Source organism: Pangasianodon hypophthalmus, chromosome 6, assembly GCF_027358585.1.
Source record: "Pangasianodon hypophthalmus isolate fPanHyp1 chromosome 6, fPanHyp1.pri, whole genome shotgun sequence".
Classification (NCBI taxonomy): domain Eukaryota; kingdom Metazoa; phylum Chordata; class Actinopteri; order Siluriformes; family Pangasiidae; genus Pangasianodon; species Pangasianodon hypophthalmus.
This window is the reverse complement of record NC_069715.1, coordinates 19,633,074-19,655,278: the sequence shown is the minus strand read 5'-3', so window position 1 is coordinate 19,655,278 and position 22,205 is coordinate 19,633,074. Positions and strand designations below refer to the sequence as shown.

Sequence of the window (22,205 nt, the reverse complement as noted above, 5' to 3'; positions counted from 1 at the left end):
TCTGTCATGTACATTGTCACAATTTTGCATCACAGTGCATTGTGAAAACTGTAATGAATTTACTGGTTGCGCAATAGCACTATTTGTCCATGTAGTACACAGTTATAGAAGGGATTTATTTAAAATTGCACTATCTCTTATCATCCAGATGAGGATAGGTTCCCTTTCGAGTCTGGTTCCTCTCAAGGTTTCTTCCTCATATCGTCTCAGGGAGTTTTTCCATGCCACCATTGCCTCTGGCTTGCTCATTAGGGAATAATTCACATATTTACAATTTATTTTGATTTAATTTGAATCTAGTTATTTCTGTAAAGCTGCTTCGTGACAATGTCTATTGTTAAAAGCGCTATACAAATAAAATTGAATTGAATTGAATTGTGTCACCAATGTATTGTTTCATCCCCTAGTAAATATTAGTAAATAATATTGTGGTAAATAATAGTATATAATTGTGGTAATTAAGGAATTTATTATCATGGGACATCATGAAACAGATTAAACAGATTAAACAGATTATCAGAGTAAACAGGGAGCAGAACATTACTAGAGCTAATAAGTGGCGATAACTACTAAGCAGGGAAAAACCTTTCATGTGTTCCTGACTAAACTAAAGTGGTCAATGTCAATTGTCCCGAAAAGAAGCACGACTTTATGAATATCAGCATGCGTGTCTTAATTACAGCTGTCAGCTGATACCCTGCTGCATGTAGTTACTAAAATTAAATTTAGTATATTAGAGCTTTAAAATAAAATTTTAGTGACCGGCCTTCAGGTGTTTTGATGTGTTGGTCAAATATGGCTCTATGGGTTGTGCAAATGGGGACCTCTGGTGTTCAAACAGTGCAACTGAATTAAATTAATAGAATTCTGATATTGGGCATTTCCACAATGCACAGTTTTTGCAACGGGATGTATCATGTCATCTATTGCTACATCTCTAATAGTTGAGGCTAAAATGTTTATGTATTTATAGGCTAAAGATATTCAGTCTCAGTTTTTCACAGCTCATACATTTCATGTTACCATACATTTCTATTCTCAAGTCAATCAGGGCATCTACTTTGTTCACATCAGAGATAATTTTAAAACAACTGATGAGAGACAGATTTATTTCAGCTTTAATTAAATGCAGATTCACAGAATTCCATACACCAAGTTGACTGTTTCTTTAAACAGTTTGAAAGATTCTGGTAATTGATTTAATGATTTTTATAAGCTTCTGAATTTTCATAATTAGCAGTTAATTGGGAATGCACTGTAAAATTTTTGGACTGAACTGAAAAAGTGTGTCTGAGAGAGGAGGCCCACAACCCAGACTGAGTTACACCAGTTCTGTCAGGAGGAATGGGAGGAAAATTCCAGGGTACTGAGAAGCTTGTGGAAGGTTAGCCCAAGGGGCTGTGTCAAGTTCAAGCAATTAAACGGCAATGCCACCATGGTATGTGTATGTAAACTTTTGACCCACTGAAAATCTTATAGTATGTAAAAGCTGAAATAAATCTGTCTTTTAGCTATTATTTTGAAATTACCTCTTATGGACATAAATTAGACACCCTAATTGACTTAATATGCACCCACCATCCACTTTATTAGGAACACCTTTACACTTGCACATACATGCAGTTATCTAATCAGCCAATCATGTGGCAGCAGCTCAATGCAAAAAAAAAAAAAAAAAAAAAGATACAGGTCAAGAGCCTCAGGCAGATACAGGTCAAGAGCCTCAGGCAATGTTCACATCAAACAACAGAATGAAGAAAAAGTGTGATCTCCATGACTTTCATTGTGGCATGGATATTGGGCCAGATTGGCTGGTTTGAGTATTTCAGAAATTCCCTGCTGATCTCCTGGGATTTTCACACACAACAGTCTCTAGAGTTTACACAGAACAGTGTGAAAAACAAAAATCATTGAGTGAGTGACAGTTCTGTGGGTTGAAATACCTTGTCGATAAGAGAGGTGTAAGGAAGGATATAGTAAATCAAATAATCACTCTTTACAACTGTGATGAGCAGAAAAGCATCTCAGCATGCACAACACATCGAGCCTTGAGGTGGATGGGCTACAACAGCAGAAGACCACATTCCTGTCAGCCAAGAACAGGAATCTGAGGCTATCATGGGCACAGACTCATCGAAACTGGACAGCTGAAGATTAGGAAAAAATCACCTGGTGTATTTCCAGTCTTCAACCGTCCAGTTTCAGTGAGTCTGTGCCCTTGATAGCCTCAGAGTCTTGTTCCTGAGAATTTTGACACAAAATATGTGACAATAAGAAAAAAAAATCCTAGGACTTGTTTGCAAAAGTAGGTTTTACATGTTATGCAAATTATTGTAAATTGGAGTTGGCAGTGATAAATGATTCAAATGGCAAATTTATATGGGTTGAGCCAAGGAATCTAACAAAATTGTCCAGATACATACAAGCATTCATGAGTTACAGCTCTTTGACTAAACTATGCTCCATCTCATTAGAATTGATTGACGTGTGGCGGCTATATTGTTTAGAAATGGCTACATGTTTTTGATAATTATTGAGGTTCACCCTCTCCAGATTAGTTTGGCTGATTAGTTTGAATAGGAATAGTTGGCAAAAGTAGGTTTTGCATATTATGCAAATTAGTAAAAAAAAAATCCATTGTGGCAGACATTAGTGGGGAATAAGAGCAAAAAAAAAGAATTTTGAGTGTACGACTTTCGGTTCTCGAAATATACACTAAAACGTAAATGATTGCACTATAGTGCCACCATCAGGCCGATATTGGTCCCTTGACTTCTCAGAGTAGCAATGGGAATTCTGCACCATGTGACAAAGTTTGGTATTCCTATGACTTATGTTTTTGGGCTGCCCATCACGTTTTAGTGAAGAAGAAGAAGAAGAAAAAGAAGAAGAAGAAGAGGAGGAAGAAGAAGAAGAAAATCCTAACAAAAACAATAAGGTTACAAGCACTTTGTTCTTGGACCTCTAAAAACCCTAAGAATAAGTTTACAAGCACTTTGTGCTTGGAGCCTTGAAAATAGCCGCAAGCAGCGATCTGAGGGGGCCAAGCACAATGTGCAGCTCACATCACAGGAAACTAGTTCTCACCAAGCTAACATAAAGCAAACATAGATGAACGTACTATTAAAATCTGGTGACAGGGGCTTAATGTTAAAACTGTGAAGTGTGTTGCTGATGGCCCCCATGTTTTTTGGAGTAACCTAGTCAACAGTAGAAAACCACTCACAGATTAGCACAACAATGCAGTACAACAAATTTTAGCTTCATAGGACTTACAGTCTGAGAAACAGTTACTTGAGTCTAACCCCGCCCCTACTGAAATTCTGTAAGACAAACTGTGCTTTCTTATATGATCACTGTATTGAACCAGCTCATCATGACTCAAACACTCATGCATGTAACCTTTACACCCAATTACTTTACACTCAGAATCTGTCCCTGTGTTCTATGCAGGAATGTTTGGGTCATGATGTACTATGTCTGGAAAAAATGATCATGTAGAAGAACACAGTTGATATTACAGATTTTTTTAATCTATTTAAAATAACTGTGAGATTGGATTGGTGATGGGTATCAAACTGACATTTTGAGGCAGACAGAATACAAATTGACCTAGTAAAGATCAGCATTATCATCAGACATTTGGCTAGGAGGTGGTTAAAAAAGCAGGGCTAAAATGTGGAAACTTGGGTAAAGACCAAACCATAGCCTTTCATGTCAGAAACATTAGAACATTGATAATGTGTGTGTGACACTTCTCCTGTGTTGGGTCGGAAATGAGGAAGCGGGAGGCAGGCTAAGGACAATTGAAGGGCTCTTTATTTTAGCTTATGCTTTTCAGCAGATTGAACACCCACGAGCACACACAGCTCTGTGCTGGTCGGCTGGCTCTCTTTCTCTCTCTCTCTCGATGCACTTGTCTCTTCCCTCTTTTTCCTTGTCGCCGTTCACTGCAACACAGAACGTTCATTAGCAAGATTTCCTGTAGGTGTGTAATCCTTACCACTCACCTTCTCTGGCTCTGCCCCCATTCACAAACCGGCACTTGACCACAACCCCCCTTCCACATACCCCCAACTCCCGACTCAGGCTGGAGAGCCATCTGAACAGAGGGTGAAGACTCGTGCTCTGTAGCACCAGTAACAGCCAAACGCAATACAGTGAAGGTAATTCTGCAGAATATCTGGAACCTTTGTGATCCAGAGCTGTTGATGCTGATTGGTGAAGACGTGGTGGAGGGTAAGTCATCTCTGACAGCTATAAAATACTACATGCCTCATAATGCTGTGTTCTGAGAAGACAAGGTAACAAGAAAGCTGAGAGCGGTCTTTGATGCCTCATCGTATGACATGGGCCTTCCTTCACTGAATGACTGTTTACTTACTGGTCCTAACCTGAATCCAGATCTGCTCAGCATCTTAATAAAATTCAGACTGCATGAGATTGCATTTACAGCAGACATCAAGAAGGCTTTCCTGCAGATTTCTCTCGATGAGAAGGACAGAGATGCGGTGCGATTCCTCTGGCTCACTGCTCCGCCTCATGAAAACACAGGTGAGAAGCTGCATGTGCTACAGATGGCGAGAGTGGTGTTTGGTTTGTCCCCCAGCCCATTTCTCCTGGCAGCTACTGTGAGAAAGCATCTAAAAGAATATGAAACACAACTTCTTGAGGTTGTGAAGATAGTAAAGTAATTGCTTTATGCTGATGACTTCATCTCAAGTGCAAGTGATGTTGAAAATGCCTTCTCTATAACTACTGGTGCAAAACACATTATGTCCACCACTACCATGGACTTTTGCAAATGGACCACCAACTGTCCTGTACTGAAGGAGAAATGGAAGACAACAATGAATGAACTTGCGCCAGAGACAGAGACACATGGATCTGTACTGAAGGTGCTGGCTTGGTGTGGAGGACTGAAACAAATGATTTTATCTTTGATCTGACTACATTGTTGGATGCTGTAACGAAGGGGGAGAACACAAAAAGAAGTGTTCTGAAACTCTCTGCTTGCATATTCGACCCAATAGGCTTTCTGACCCCTTTCACTGTGTGAGTGACATGCTTTTTTCAAGATATGTGTATATGAAGCCTCAGCTGGGACGAGGAGCTGCCTCCAGATCTTGCACAAGAATGGCAAAGACGGTATTCAGAACTTCCACAGATCCACCACATAGTCATCCCCCGTTGGTATAGAATAAAATCTGGCACGATGTACAACAACTTCATGCGTTTTGCGAGTGAGAAGGCTTATAATGCCGTCGCTTACCTGCAGCGAGAAGCAGATGATGGAACAAAGACCACATGCCTTGTCGCTTCAAAGTCCAGTGTAGCCCCTCTGAAGAAGATGTCACTGCCACGTCTTTTGCTGATTGGAGCAGTGATTGGAGCACCACTAGGAAATAACTTGTTAAAGCCTCTGAATATGGAACTCCAACAAGTTCACATGTAGACTGATTCGATCATCATGCTACATTGGATTCGAAGTTCAGCTCACAATTGGAAACAATTTGTGTCAAACAGGTGGCTGAAATCCAGTCCTTAACCAACCCTGCAATGTAGTCCCACTGTAAAGGCAAGGCAAATCCTGCAGATGTCCCTACAAGAGGTCAGACTGTAGCCAACCTGAAAGAGAATAATCTGTGGTGGCAGGGATCTCCATTTCTAACCACACAAGATCCATTGGAGGAGAGCGATGAAGATCAGAGCTACAGAGATATGAGTGACAAGCTAAAGCAAGGTCATCAGGTCACTGTGCAACTCAGCAGCAGCGATCAAAGGGCAATGGAACCCATGCTAGATCTACTGAAGTACAGCAAGCTGAAGACTGTGTTACGGGTAACTGCTTGGATTAGGAGATTTCTGCACAACACAAGTTCAAGCTCCAAGAGACAAGGGGAGTTAAATGCTGATGAAATGTTTGAGGCTGAGAAGTACTGGATAAAGGCGACATAAGATCACAGCTTTAGTCATGAAATTAGTTTGTTGAAGGCCAGTAAAACCTGAATTCAGATTCAACAATCAGAGAGCTAACACCTTTCCTTGATGATGATGAATTACTCTGTGTTGGAGGCAGACTACAACAGTCAGACTTTAGTTATAGAGAAAAAGACCCATGGATTTTACCTAATAAGGACAGATATTGTGAGCTGCTGATTCAGCACAACCATGAATGTATCATGCAATCTGGTCTGAGAGACACTCTAGTGCAAATCAGGCGTGGATATTGGAGTTTGTGATGCAGGCAACTTGTGAAAAGTATTCTGTCCATATGTACAGTTCGCAAAATATTTAAATTAAAGCCCATATAGCAAGGCACTGCCCCATTGCCACGAGACAGACTAACAGAGAGCCCTTCATTTGAAGTAACTGGCATAGAGGCTTATAGTGCTCTGTTTACATGTGCAGTCACTAGAACAGTACATTTAGAACTGGTTTCAAGTCAGTTAAAGGAAAGTTTCCTGTTAGCACTCAAGTGATTCGTTTCCAGAAGAGGGCTATGTAAAGTCTTCTATTCAGACAATGCCAAAACATTCAAGAGAGCAAACCAAGACCTTAGCGAGTTGTGGCAAGCCATCAAAGATCCACAACTTCTGGAATACTTCTCAGGGAAGGGTATTACCTGGTACTTCATTGCAGAGCAAGCAGCCTGGTGTGGTGGGTTTTGGGAACGACTTACACGGGAATGTGCAATAGGTGGGAAGTATGTATGAGGGTGGGTTAGGTTGTTTTAACTTGCTTTAACTTGCTTTATTTTAGTACAGTATTTCTTTTATCTTTCTTTTATGCTACTTAGTATTTTCTTTTATATGGTTGAAAGTTGAATGTATGTATGACTGCGCACTTTAAACTGATCGACACTTTAAATTTCGTTGTACATGTGGCATGTTACAATGACAATAAAAGCCTAAATCCTAAATCCTAATCCTAAAGTAAAGTCTGTGAAAACGAGCCTGAGAAAGGTGCTAGGAAGAGCATCACTCACCTTTGAAGAAATGTCCATGCTCCTCACAGAAGTAGATGCCACGCTGAATTCCAGACCACTTACCTTTGTCTACAATGAACTTGATGAGCCACAGCCACTGACTCTTGCCCATTTCCTGGTTGGCGAACGACTTACCTCACTGCCCCCAAAATCATTCCCAGAAGACTATGAGCATCCAACTGACAAGGACCTATTCAGTTGTTATATCCATTAGAGATTCAAGTTGGTGAACAATTGTTCATTGGGGGGGAGGGGGTTGTGAATTAATTAATTTAATATGGTTACTGACAAGTTTATGGTTACTGAAAAGTGTTAAATAATAATAATAGAAATGTAGTTTAAATATCCCTTGATATTATGCTGTTCAGCTTTAAGACTTCAATTTCAAACTAAGACTACATTTCCAACAATGCTGAGACAGAGATAAAAAATGTAATGAGTTACTGGTTCAGTCTGTGCTGCAGAAGTGAAAAAATTCCTGTGTTAAGCTGACCAAGTTTCATGTCTGTAGGACCTACGGTTTGGTCTGCACAATCAATTATGCACAACCCAGAAAAGCAGAAGCAGAAGTAGAAGAATCAAGAAGAATGAGAACAATAGGGTTCCAGGCACTATGTTCTTGGGCCCCTAATAAGAAAAGTCCTAACAAAAACAATAGGGTTACAAGTACTCCACAAAGAACAATAAAGAGATCATAGATGAACATACTTATCAACTTTTATGATGATAGCTCAGTGCTACTTGTGTGAAATGCTGAAAACTGATTGGGTGAAGGTGGCTATGCTTTTGAAGTAATTCAGTGATTAGATTGACCATGCCCCAAACTTATCAGACTTATCATCTTCAGAACCTTTTACTGAGCATGTCTTTTAAGTCTGGTTTAAATCCAAATGACCAATAATGAATTATAACTATTTAAGTAAACCAGCTCTGCCTTCTTAGAATTGATTGATGTGTGGCGGCCATATTGTTTACAAATCCCAAATTGCTGAAAGATTGAGTTTCGCACTCTTCGGAGTAGTCCTACATCAATATTGTGAAGATTGGCAAAAATCTTAGGACTAGTTCACAAAAGTAGGCTTCCCATTATGCAAATTATCATAAATTTGAGTGGGTGGGCTTAATTGTTCCAAAGGCAGTTTGGAATTCTTTAGCCAAAGAGTCAGGAGCAAAAATACATTTCACTCTAAACCTTATTTTACAGGAGATATGCTTTTTTAAAAATTACACAAAACAAATAGGACCCCGCAGTGGCCAATTTGAGTGAAACTGCTACTAGTGGTTCCCTAGCTCACAATAGCTCAATGTTAATCCTGTCAAATGCCAGCTGAAACCTGACTGACCAATCATCATCAAAATAAACTTATACATTAGAACTTAGATGCTGTATACCAAATTTGAGCTTGACTTGACATATGGCTCCTGAGAATCAGTTTATTTTTTATCTTATTTCTGTCTACTATGGAACACTATGCCCAAACTGGGCAAGCACCCTTAGAATCTTGTCCTAAAATGCCTTGCAATTTTCGCACAAATCCATCAAATCCCTGCTGAGTTACAACTCTTTGAGTTAGCCAAGCTTCACACCACTAGGATTGATTGGCCTGTGGTGGCCATATTGTTTACAAATCACATCATTCAGTTTTTGATCATTAAGAAATAAAAGAAGAAAAACTGAAAACTAAAAACAGAGGGTTCCAAGGAGTTTGTGCTTAGCACCCCTAATTAAGAATAACTAATTTTTTTAAGGATCAATAAAAATGTGCCTGAATGTCAAGAAAATATAACCGTTTATAAAACTTACTTCCCCTATTACAATAGTTTGACCCAGAAATGCATAAGGACACCTTGTCATGCAATTTATAACAAGCACATTACAGCAGTTAGCTTGTTTTATGTACTAAATATTTTTACTATTCATTGTACAAACCTATGTATGTACCCAGTTCCCAAACAGTAACCTTTGTTTTGCCAGCAAATGTTCTTTTATTTAAATGACACTATTACACTTATAAACACAGTAACACAATAAACAGTAGTCAATTTAATGTGGAAAATCCAATAGAATTTTTAATTTAAAGACTGACAAAAAAATATATATTTGCAGAACTGTTAAACCTAGTACTTAGAAAAGTAGCATACTCAATACTCACTGTAGCATGCTTATCAGGTGAGCCCATTTCCTTATACATCTTTTATTCTACAATTTGTTATTATTCTACAATTCGTTACAATGGATTAAAGGGAATTAAAATAAACTCAAATTACTGAACAGGTCTTTGCGACAAATATATAAGATTTAATGAAAGTAAAATAAAAAAAAAAAAAGCAGACAGGGCTAAAGCATGTACAAATAAATGTTTTACATGGATTAATGATTATTCAAATGACCCATGCTGAAAAAAGGACCTCTAATTAAATCAAATAAAATGAAGTAATTGTGTGCCAAATTACAAGTTCTCACTAAAACAAATTCCACCAGAGAAAAATGAAATCCTAGAATATTCCGTACAGATTTAAACACATCCCATCTATTTCTATTTTCTGTTATGTATAACTTAATGTACAAAATCCTGGGTCCTGGGATTTATCTGTGATAAACACCACTTAACATCTACATCAATTAAATGAAAATTACAGCAGATGTAAACTTAAGGAAAACATTACAAGGTGAAAAAAAACATTTGATACTTATTTGATACAAGATGCGTAATGTGGAGCAGCATGAGTCAGCTGTTCAGCCGATATGAATTGACTATGCTGGTGACTATGAAAAGTTAAGAGTGCATTTTCAAGAGTCTTAGATTGTGCATTAGAACTGTCCAAAAGGCACCTAAAGGGTCTGTTAGAAGTATGTCTAGACAGGCACCAAAACTTTTCGGTGCATTCAGATTTTAAATAAAATCAATCAAAGGCCACTGGCATCCTGTTTAGAGCTATATGACCTACTGATTTTGAAACATGGTAAGGATGGGACCTAGGTATTAGACTAATAAAAAAAAAGGGGGCTTTTTTTTATTATTATTCTATAAAACGTATCCACATACAGTATTTGTAGCAAGTGTGACTCTGTAACAAGCAACATTTCTATTGTCTAACAGTGTGTATGACTATCTAAAAAAAAAAAGGGGGTCTGTGAAATAGCTATTATTGCCCACATACATTAAAAAATCTTCAGCTTTCCCAAGGTAAATGAAGTCTTGGTTATGTGCTGGTGAACTGAAAATATAAAAAAATTATATGAAACTCAATGCTATAGAACTGCACTTCTTAACTGTTATGTAGCTGTTGTGTAAAGTAGTAATTGTAGATTTTGGCAACACCATCTTTTGAGTCTTTAAACGACATTACCGTAAGTTGCTGTTGAGTTTGGTCCACTCAAAAATGTCCTGCTCACATACAATGTCTGTGTTGATAAGCAGGTAGCGGTCACCAACACAGAAGTGCTTCTGACAGGCTGCACATTTGAAACACTCAAGGTGGTACACTTTGTCACGAACTCGCATAGTCATTTCAAAAGCCCGGATCCTCTTCTCACAGGAAGCGCAGAGCCCATCCTGACCAAACAGTCTGCAAAAGAAAAAGAACATCTAATTGAGTTTATAGTGCACCTCACTGAGTCCCACAGTTAGGATTTTTTTTGAACATTTCTATAAGTTGTATGCATTGGGCCTCATTTCTCAATCTTTTAGTGAAGTTGTGGGTAAATGTTTGCATAAGCCAAGCCGAACTAAAATTTTTCTCCGGTTTACAAAAGTTTCAGAAAGGCTGATTTTGTTCATACTCAAGTGCACATGTTTATCACCAGTAAAGTGCAAAGCGCATTCCCAACACAGCACACAAAACTCCATAAAAGTGCACAGACGTATGGGAGCATGAAACAAACAATCAGGGTAAAGGCTGAAAGGCAGAAGTGGAAATTATTTTGATTTTATTTGATTATTTATTTAAAAATATATAATATTAATAATAATAAGCAAGCACTAAATCTTCTGTCAGGTGAGGCATTTGTTTATGACTTATGGCTATGTACAGATATACCAGCCCATTCTTCACTGATACAGAAGCATAGTTTTATTTGTCTTGATTTATGGGTTGCGTTAGCTCACTTTCTTAATTTTTCATATTTCTTAATTAATGTCAATAATATAAAGCAACTAAAATTTTCTCAATGGTCCCTGTACTAGTGAACTAGCACGAGGATGTGTTTTTGATAAGGATTCCAAAGCGCTTCTACAAGTCAGTCTGGATAAGGGGATCTGCTAAATGCTGTAAATGTAATAAAAATAAGCAATTTAAACTTAACAGAATATTCCCTATATAAAAGTGCAGTAATCCCTGCAAATTATATGAGTTAAAGACGATCAAGTCGAGATTTGCACTGGTTAGTCATTTTATGCATAAATTTACATGCACTCAGGAGCATGAGTAGGATACGAACGTTGTTCCAAATTTGCAGTATGTTCACGAATACCAAATTTTTTGTGTAAATGCCTGTACGAACAAGTTAAGAATAAATCTGTTTGTATCCAGCTTGATGTATGAGACTCACTCAGACATTTTAATATGCAGAAAGAAATGTACAAATCAGGTTTAATATTACAATTTAACTTAAAACCACTTAAAACATTGAATAAATTGACTTAGCCCGTATTCAATTTTGCAAGTACCCTAAATTGCAATCATGTTCCACAGAATGAATATGCTTGACTCTCACCTTAGGTAGTCTCTTCGACACAGCTTCCTACCGAGCTTGTAGTACAATCTTCGGCCGACCTCACCCAGGCGGCAGCCGCAAAGGTCACAGCTCAGGCAGTCCTCATGCCAGTACTGCTCTATGGCCTTCAGGAAAAAACGGTCTCCAATGCTTTGCTGACAACCACCACACATTAGCATTGACGGAGGCACCTGGAGTACCTCATCCACTAGTTCTCTAGAGAAGGGGACAAAAAATGAACGTTACAATTTTTCCTTGTCTTAGTTGCCAAATAAGCTGTAAAGACTTTCACCATTCTAATAATCAGCCTACAGCATTCATCACCCAACTTGCTGCGTCTGCGCATATAAGAAGAAATGAAGCTGTCTAAGGAAAAGTAGTCATTCACCACAACATAAAATGCTACAATACATCTATTTCTCAGAGCAGCAGAAAGCCATATGGTGTAGTGGTGCATGGAGGTAACTGGTCCATGCTGCATATTTTTGCTGGGTAGCACAGGTCCATCATGCTTTCGGGTTCTTCCACTTCCCATAGTGTAACACGAAATAGTTGGCTTGATTAAACCAGCGGCACTACTACCACCAGTTACTGTTCTTAGCTGGCATAACAAAACTTGCACCAAATAAAAATAGAATATAATAGTACCCTGTTTTACAACCTCATATTTATAAGTAATCTGTTTTGTATAAATTCTAAAACAGCAATCCAATCTAAGCTAATCTGAAGCTGTCTTACTCTCTCTCTAATCTTTTATAAAAGTATCATATCATATCATTTGCTTTCCGCTATACTTTTGTTTGATCTCAAGTTCAAGGACTCAGTTCAAGGATTCGCAATAGCAATTACATGACAGACCTCAATTTAGTATATACGTATACATAAAATGGGTTCAGGAAAATATTCAGACCCCTTCAGTTTCCATTTCACAATGATGAGAACTCCTGAAAACTCCAAGCTTTAGAAATTGTTTTATACCCTTGCCCAGATCTATGTCTCCACACAGTTTGGTCACAGAGGTCTATTGGTGAGTTCCTTGGACTTCATGGCTTGGTTTTTGGTCTGATATGCACAGTGAATTGTGGGACCTTATACAGTTAATTTGATTGGTCAAGTGGCATTCCAAGAGTGTTTATATTTAGTATAACTGCACTGTGTGTTCACCACAAAAAATTCCACTTCCTAGTTCAAAACTGTTATTACAGTAGTGTTGGCGACATCATCAGCAGACATGGCAAATGATACATTTTTCAGGAATTTAACTTTTGCCTTATATGAAATATGAAAGCTTGTCAGATGAAGATGTAAAGGGACATCAATTTCACCGGAAGCACCTTTAACGGGAATGTACAAAGCATTGTGAGCTAGCTAGCCAGCTAGTCGACATGCTATAAAGTGCTTCTTTGAGATCCATTTCCGCTAGCAGAGCAAAAGTTAGTCAATATTAATTTCTTGTTTATGGAACTGTTGTATAAAGGCAATATCGCACTCACAATCATACAAGTTATAATTATCGGCCGATATTCAGTATAACCACATGATTGAGAGTGTGATATTGCTTAATTATACACACAGGTTTGTGCCTTTCTAAATCTCTCCAAGTCTAATCAATTAAATTTGCATTTTGCAAACTTCAGTCATGTTCTCAAGACATCTCAAGATAATTAAAGCAAAGGGGATGCACCTGAGCTCAATTTTAGTGCATTAACCAAGGGTCTGGATACTTAGAAAAATTTTTGATTTAACAAATTTGCTAAAATTTCTAAAAACATGTTTTTGCTTTGTCATTATGGATCATTGTCTGGGTACTAATGGTCAAAAAACTAAATTTAATCCTATTTTAAATTAAATATATAATACTGTAAAGGTGACAATACTTTCTGAAACCATTGTATGAGTCTTTGCCTATAGCCTTGTGATGTGGAGCTGGAAATTATTTGATGAGATAGGTTTGCGCGATGTAACAGTTTTATCGTGCCTACACAATATTACATTGCCACAATATGCAGTGGTGTCTACTCTGATTATATTATATTACCAGACCTACCAACATTCAATTTAACATTGGATTACACTAGAATTTTTGAGTGACAATTCGTACATCAAAAGAACATTAATTTTTCTCCCCAATAAACTATGATCTATGTAGGTATTTTGAACTCTCTAATACGAAATGACACCTCCTGAAAGCCCCACCCCCTCCACCCTCCTCTCACATGCTCTCAACTCGTGCGGATTCCCTTGCTTTCAACAAATGGAGAATATTTTTAAATCATTAATGTTAAATAAACTCTATCAAAAGATGGATGACTGTAGGATTGGACAAGCACATACTTCATGTCTGTAAACTGTGCTTATTAGGAATGACACTAAAAATTGGCTAAAAATGGTCAAAAATGACTTTGGGTTTTCAGCTAAAAGAGGAAAAAAGGGACAAAGACTTTGACCTAAAAGATTAAACAGGCCTACAATGAAGTATTAAATCTAACACTTTACAAATCATGTTAATGGTGATTATAATTAGAAAGTGATATGCTGTCTTTTTTTGACCAGCACTCTCCTGCACTCTCTTGCTCAACACTTGAGCAGCATCAACAGTGAAAATGTCAGCCATGTGGTCATTAGGACAAATGATTTGAAAAATGATTATAATAAAAAAAAAAAAAGTACTGTCAATTTTTTTTAACTGTTTACCTCACATTTCTGCAGAATCCAGCTTACCACTGTTCCTGACTTCACAGCTGGTAATATTATGCCTCCGCTGCTCTCCTTAAACCTGAAATTATGGACATGCTAGTTTCCTGTCTTTTTTGGGTTATCCATTTTGGACGATTAAATTGTTTATCGCAATATTTTTAAAAATTCAATATCACACAAGCCTATAGATGTATATTGTTTCAGACTCATTAGTATATAATTTTAGCCTGTAATCACTGGTTCATACTGAGGAATTTGACAGTCTAACAGCCTGAGTTTTTAAGACTATTGGCTAGTTAATTGTGTATAAGATACACATGTCAGGGTTCACATCCTGCTGTGTGCTTCTGTTCGTCTGTTCAGTGTCGGTTTGTTCGGTATATAATGCAGGTTATTGGAAGGAGTTGTGGAGCTCTTATGGAAAGCTGTACATCATGGATACATTGATTTTTTTTTTTTTTAAACAATTTCTTCACTTATTCTGTCTCACTGTGCAGGCCACTCAAGTTCTTCCACATCAGCTTTGGCAAACCACGTCTTAAATGACCTTGCTTTCTACAGGGGCATTGTGATGCGGACAAAATTATAACTGAATTTACAGAAATGAACCATACTAAACCATACTTTACATACACCTGATTCTTAAAAATGTGTGTTGTTACCTGGATGATCATGATTGTTATTAGTTTGTTAAAAGATCTTTTTTCATTTAGTATTCATTTCATTTAGCCCTTCAGAAGCTACATAAGATATTTACATGTTTCCAAGGAGACAAAAATAACAATTTACACCGTTCATCCTGTTCAAAATTTTACACCCCCCGGCTCTTAATGTATCGTGTTGCCTTCCTGAGCATCAGTGAATGTTTGCACCTTTTGTAATAGATGTGTACGAGTCCCTCTGTTGTCCTAAGTGTGAAAAGATGGATCTCAATATCATATAGCCACTGTTGGAAAGAGGTCAAATATGCAGAAGATGCTGGAAAAACAAATATTGTGCAGGACCTGGAGGATTTTTCTGAAAAACAGTGGACAGTTTAACTGCTCAGGATAAAAAAGGGACTCATGAACAACTATCACAAAACATAAAAACAGTTGTTGATCATCCCGGTAACAACACACAGTATTATGAATGAAGCGTATGTAAACTTTTGCACTGGTTCATTTGTGTAAATTCAGTTATTATTGTGTTTTGTGGACGATATGTAAACATCTGTTATACGAAATAGCTTATTCAGGGCAGTCCAGATAAAAAAAAACAAAATTCAATTTTTATGATCCCTCTTTTTTTTTAATTATTAACATTTTGCAGATTCTGCAAGGCATATGTAAACTTATGACCCCAACTGTAATCATATATAACAATTAACATCTGTCTGCAGGTGGTATTTGACTGGACACCCCTGCCCTAAAGACTTCTGCCCATTCCTCAATATTTCACGTTTTGGGAGTGAGAATGGGTTGAATTCAGATCATTTGTTCCAATGAACAGACATCATTAGACAGAACTCTGACTGAATTACTATTACAGTATTGTCAGGGCGACTCGTAGGAGCTCAGGAATATAATTTATAGAGTATTTGACTCCCCTGACTCAATAATATTACATACAATACACAGTGAGAATAAATTCGTATTCTTTTTCCCATGAGACATTCCATGTAGACTGAAAGGCTTCCAACTCCTGCAATTGCACAGAATTTCGTTATCAGTCCATAACCCGGTGCTACGGCTATTTTTATCTTTAAAATAAATCAATATCTTGAATTCCACACTGTCAGTTGCGGATGTCTGAGTGATATAAATGCAGTCTACACTGTACTGTACAGCCTGTACTGTATCTGAGATCTGTACACTAACACAGTACTTAATGAAGCCTGTTGAGACGGCATACGTTAGGGAGGAGAGTTCTGGACAACCAAAAAGCCACTCACTCGTTAACTTCCATGGTCTTCCTCTCAATTGTAGATGCCATGTTAGGTCGGGCTATGATTCCCAGTTGTAGCAGGACACACTATTGTGGATTTGGAGGTGACACTTCAAAGAGGAAATGCTTACTCGTCCGTTGTACTTATACTTCTGGCAAACATACACACTCACACACAGAAATAAGCACGAAATGTGCGTAAAAAAAAAGAAAAATACACTTGCGCCCCGCTATCATTCAGCTTGTCGACAGCGTGCTGTAAAATTCGCCCATTTCCAAGTAACACGTTTCAACGTCCCGAAGATAAACAGATGGGTTCCGCTAGGGTATGAAACAGAGTAACGCCACCAGCTGTAGACGTCCTGTATATCACGCTGTCAGAAAAAAAAAAAAAACGTTTTCATCCGAACTATTGTAATGAAATCGCAGGCTTATGAATGCTGAAAGTCAAACATCATGAGTAATGCTCGGCATTTTCTTGTCGTATGCTCCAACTACAAGCGGAACTTGTGTCCTGCGTTTTTGTACTGCAGGTATTTTTAAGTAGCCCCACCCACCTGGGCTGTTCTGCTTTCGTTTCCCACTTCCTGCTCACGACAATTCGACAATGAGCAAAGATACAGCGCTTTCACAAGGAAGCAATGAGCAGGTCGTGACACAGGCGGTCAGTGTAGTTGCACGGGCTGCGTCACCACAATGGTGCCGATTTAAGATACGAAGATAAAATGTACACTTTTGCAATACATTCTGGAGCGGTTTCTGTTAAAACTAGTGTTGTTTGTTTTATGCAGAAGATAGGTTCTCAAAATCATAGTGTTACAATGTCCTAAACAATTTGTTGTTTCCAGACCACGCGCTCATACTTTATAAGAATTATCCTTATTAAAGGAAAAAAAAAAAAAGTAGTTTTTTTTTTTAAGGCCTTCCAACAGACCATGGCAAGCATACATACTGAATACTGTTTTTCAGTACTGTTGTAACCCGATTAGCTTTGCAATAATTAATTACTCAAATTAAGAAATACATCTGACTCATCTGAGCAACTGTGTTTTAGGTTTATTGCAAGTCAGCATGTTGGTAATATTAATGCCTTACATGGTGAAAGTAACATTTTTACGATATAAATTTAGTTTATATGTGTTTTACTTCATAATGTAATGTGGTATTTCATATTTTATCAGCCCAGTGTTGATAGTCTTAAGACTACTTTGTGGGCTTTTAATTTGTCTCTTTACATCCATGTCTGCCTGATATTGTTGAGGAAAAATCTTATCTGCTGCTAGTGCCAGGTTCACTGAAGGAGAGAGGCAACTGGACCTGGAGATAAAACAACAAATTCAGTGTGGTTTGACCACACCCATTTCCTCAGAGGGCATTACATGGCCTGTAGCCGGCACAGAGATAACAGAAATTGCATATTTATTTTGTATAAACTGCAGCGAGCCAGCTAAATTGGAACTAAAAATATTGGAGTGAAATTTCCTCAAAAAATGTGTGGTAACAATTGCCACACAAAAGATCTTAGTAAATGTATCTAAGTATAGTTTAAGTAAGGTTTACATGGCACCGATGATTATTCTCCTAAAAAAGTAAGTAAATTTATCTAGCAACTTTCTTGTTTTATAAATACATTTTATTCAAATCTGAGTTAAATGAACTACATAAACCTTGACACTGTTAAAGGTACACATCATCTAAACCTTATCATTATTACTTTATGGCTATACCTTTTATAGTTCATACCAGAAATAGTAGGTCAATGAGTGGATACATTCCCCTCCACCTAAAGACTGAACTGACAAAACTCAAAATGCCAGCTTAACTAAATTGTGTCCATATATCTGACTGAGAAATACAAAGAGGGTGAACCAAGAAAACTTTACCAAAACACTTGCTTTTTCAAAACCATCCATAATGCTCAAAATTAAATCAGATTAACATTCTGTGAATGCAATCGGTTCAAGTAAATATTACTTCTTTTTTTTTTTTCTAGTTTTGTGATCACTTGCAAAACAATAGTCAATTTTACCCAGTGAAGTAATTAAAATATATATTATATATTTATTTATTATATGATATATATATTGTATAAATATATGAGTTTTAGCTACATGTTTACATGAAATAATTTAGTACAGAACTTAAAGCATTTATGTAATTCTAATAATTTTCTTTCTTTTTTTTGCACAGAAATCACAGATTTGTTTTTGTCATATTTACTGAACCACTGAATCATTTTTTTCAGTGTGGTACTTAGTTTTTGTAAGTAGTTTTTGCAGTCAATACATGTCTTGAAGCCAGGCTTAATTCTGCTGAATCCTCTTGGCTTGGATGCAAACTAATTTCATTAGAGTATATATGAATATATCCATGTGCATGTAAGAGATCTCAACATATAGGCCTTTTTTTTGTATGTTAAATGCATTTCAAATATATTGTTTTTCAGTACAAAATGCTTTCCAAACAGGAGTACCTGTCCTGTCATTTAAAGATCTCTTCATAAACCATGTCTGGAACCCTAGGGTTCCATAAACACGACTTCTAACTCAGAACCAAGAAATTTCACATTTAACATTAATTTTTTTTCTTTTTCTTTTTCTTTTCTTTTTTTTTTTTTACAGACAAACTTTATCTGGTTGCAAAAACACCTGTCTACGGTTGTCTCAACCTCAATCTATTATGCGGGAAGTCAGTCTAGGGAAAATATGATAGTCAATACTACTCCAGAGTTAAATAGTTGATAGGTTACCAAAGAGTAGTTGATAGTTGATAAGTGTGCCAAACTACTAAACTGTAGTTAATATACAGATCTCAAGTTATTTCTAACTTATAGCATACAAACATACATTGTCTGCAGTAACTCATTTTGTTACATTACACTTAAAGTTATGATACAAATGCCTTATAGAAGCTATGTTAAATCTGTGTGTATAATCCATTAGCCACAATATGGTTTTAAAAAGACCATTTAGTAAACAGTAATCTTTCCAATAATTCATAAAATATGGAAAGAATGTGGGAGATTGCCAAATTCTCTAGCCAGGATTTCCTCATTATTGATAATTTCAGTGCTTTGTTCTAACCATTTATGTTAGAACATAATGCTATCGAGGATGCCCACCATTTCCTGTAGCTTGGAGACAGCAAACAAAGGGGATGTACAGGAAATGTGCACAGAGCAACGTTCTACTCCCCTTGCTTTGCTTTTCTGCTGTATCATCATTAACTGGATTTCTCCAGATGGCTGTGCATGATAATACAATGCCATTTGAGAAACTGTATGGTGTTTAAAAAGTATATATAGTAGAGAGCGTGAGGATGGCCAACCTGAGGGCACAGAGCAGTATCAGCGAGTGGGGTCATTAAAGAAAGCACAAGGTTCCATAAATTGTGCACCAAAAAATACAGTGAGTGTGCTGAAAAACTTCTGCATGTGAGAGCATTTCAGTTTGGCAAGCTCTGAGATATTCACACTTCCATTCCACTGACTCACCAGGGTCTACACTTTGCTTGCATCCCCAATACGCTAATAAATTTTTTCCAGTCCCTTCACTTCTCAACTCATACAGTGCCTTGCATAAATACTCACCCCATATTACAGTATGGAATTCACAATGACTTAATTTGTATATTTACCATTTGAATTACATAATATGTCTAATATTTGAAGGTGCAAGTATTTATTTTTTTTATTGTGACAAAAGGGTTTATTAAACAAAAAGAGGACATTTGCTAGTTGCATAAGCCTACACCCCCTGGGTCAATAACTGGAAGAACCACCTTTGGCAGCAAGTCATCCAGTTAAATTTTATTAAATTTTATATACACTGACAACACAACAAAGGACTTCATCAAGGGAAAAAGTGGAAGATTTCAGGCTTGCCAAGTCAATCACTAGACCTTAATCCAATTGAGCATGCATTTCACATCCTGAAGAGGAGACTGAAGGGAGAAACCCCCCCAAAACAAACAACAACCGAAAGAAGCCGTGATACAAGTCTGGAAAAGCATCAAAAAAGAAGAGTGTAGCAGTTTGGTGACGTCAGTGGGTCGTCTGCTTGATGCAGTTATTGCAAGCAATGGATATGCAACCAAATATGAAGTGTTATTGAATTTAAGACTACCAATACTTTTGCTCACCTAAAATCTGGGTGGTCTGTCACCAAAGGTGCCATGTTCTAAGTTGTTTAATACATCTAGATGTGAATAACAGTAAAAGGAAAGCTGAAATTCTGATCTATCATTTCATATTCATCTTTTGATCTCAAACGCAAATGTCTTTAATGTATAGCAAAAACAAAAGAATTAGCCTTGCCATTCCAGTACTTACAGAGGGGTCTGTACATGTGTATCTGTGTATCTGAGTTGGAGCACTAATAAACTAATATTGTAATATATAGAAACCTACCAGAATGTTATTACAGAAAGCTTCTGTCCATACCTCAGGTGCTATGTAATGGGTAAGCTTCCTTTTAAGTTAAAAAAAAAACAAAACACCAGGACATGTTAATAAATTATTGAACAGTAAGAGTAATCATAGGAGACTGGGCTTGAACTTGAACTTCCACCTATAAATGCAAAAAAAGAAACAAACAAAAAATGGAAAGGCTCTATGGCCCAAATCAGAATTTCCATACAGCTACATTTCCATACAGCTACACACATTGAACTCAAATAGTTTGTGTTCAGATCTTTGCTTCATAACATTGCTGTAAAAACATAACCAAACAATAGCTGTATGCTTTTAAACAGTACTACACTATAAAAGCAACATACTGACAACAAGTAGCCAGCAAGCTGCTATATTTCAAACTGTGATAATATTGGTGTAGAAGTAACTACCATCATTTTCAGTATACTGTAAAGTGAATTACTGTAAAATCCAAAGTGCTGTACAGTAATTTTGCTGTTTAATAAATTACAGCATGATTAAACGATCCTTTAGAACTTTCAGTAAACATAACATAAAATAAATAACAATGAATAAAATGAAGCCTGTAATAAAGCCAAAGCATTTGGAAAGTTTTGGGTTTATTACAAGTAAGATTTTGTAACTGTGGGTGTGAAAAAGAAAATGCACAAAGAGGTTTTAGCTACAAAACTGTATCAGTTTATTGCATTAAAACAGTGTTCTATGGCATTGTCTGACAGTGTATTCAGCAGTATGAGTGACATTTGCATTGAAGCACTTCAATGTACCTAGTGTTTAAATCCACAATTCTATCAATCACCAATTGACAGATGCTTTAGTTTAAATTTTTTTATTGAGTCACTGTGGTTTACATCACATGTGTTTATTGGGAGTCCATTAGAAGAAAGAGAAAGTAAACTGTGTGATTCTGCAGGATTAAACTGACCATTATAATGAACTACCTGGTATAATGCCTCACACTTTATATATTTATATAAACAAAATATCATATGAATGCTGTTTTCTGTAAATAAATTATACAATTATGTGATCATATCACCGTGTGTGAACCAAACGTGAAGCAGTTTCAAGCAAGAGCATGTCTATAGAAGATGGAAAGTTCTGGACGCATTCTGGATGCGTCATGATAAAAAGACGTAAATATCCGTTAACACAGAATTATAAATCGCCCTTTAGAGTCGTCTACACATTATGTTCTGAGACAGTAAGTGCACCAACCCTCCAATGGATAGGCACATTTCTGTGGAATTAGCAGGAATGCTAGCATTAGCAGGGATGCTAATATTACTGGCGATAGCATCAAAACGTGCAGAAAAATGGTTTGTTAACCAGGGAGTGGTCAGAATTCACCATGGCGTAGGATCTGCCTCTATAGTTCATGATAGTCTGTAAACCATTCTATGAAAAGAGCTGTAATTGGACCAGTAAACTTCAGGATATGCTGC

The 22,205-nt window shown here is 37.0% G+C and overlaps 1 protein-coding gene across 1 annotated transcript; it reads right to left on the bottom strand.

Annotated features, from left to right (window-relative positions):
- Window positions 1-8,792: 8,792 nt before the first annotated feature.
- lmo2 (LIM domain only 2 (rhombotin-like 1)) lies at window positions 8,793-16,907 on the bottom strand. The gene is made up of 3 exons (XM_026914425.3): window positions 16,336-16,907; window positions 11,706-11,921; window positions 8,793-10,558 (listed from the first exon to the last, which is right to left on the bottom strand). The coding sequence occupies exons 1-3, from the start codon at window positions 16,374-16,376 to the stop codon at window positions 10,336-10,338; spliced, it is 480 nt and encodes a 159-aa protein (XP_026770226.1). The 5' UTR covers window positions 16,377-16,907; the 3' UTR covers window positions 8,793-10,335.
- Window positions 16,908-22,205: the final 5,298 nt, after the last annotated feature.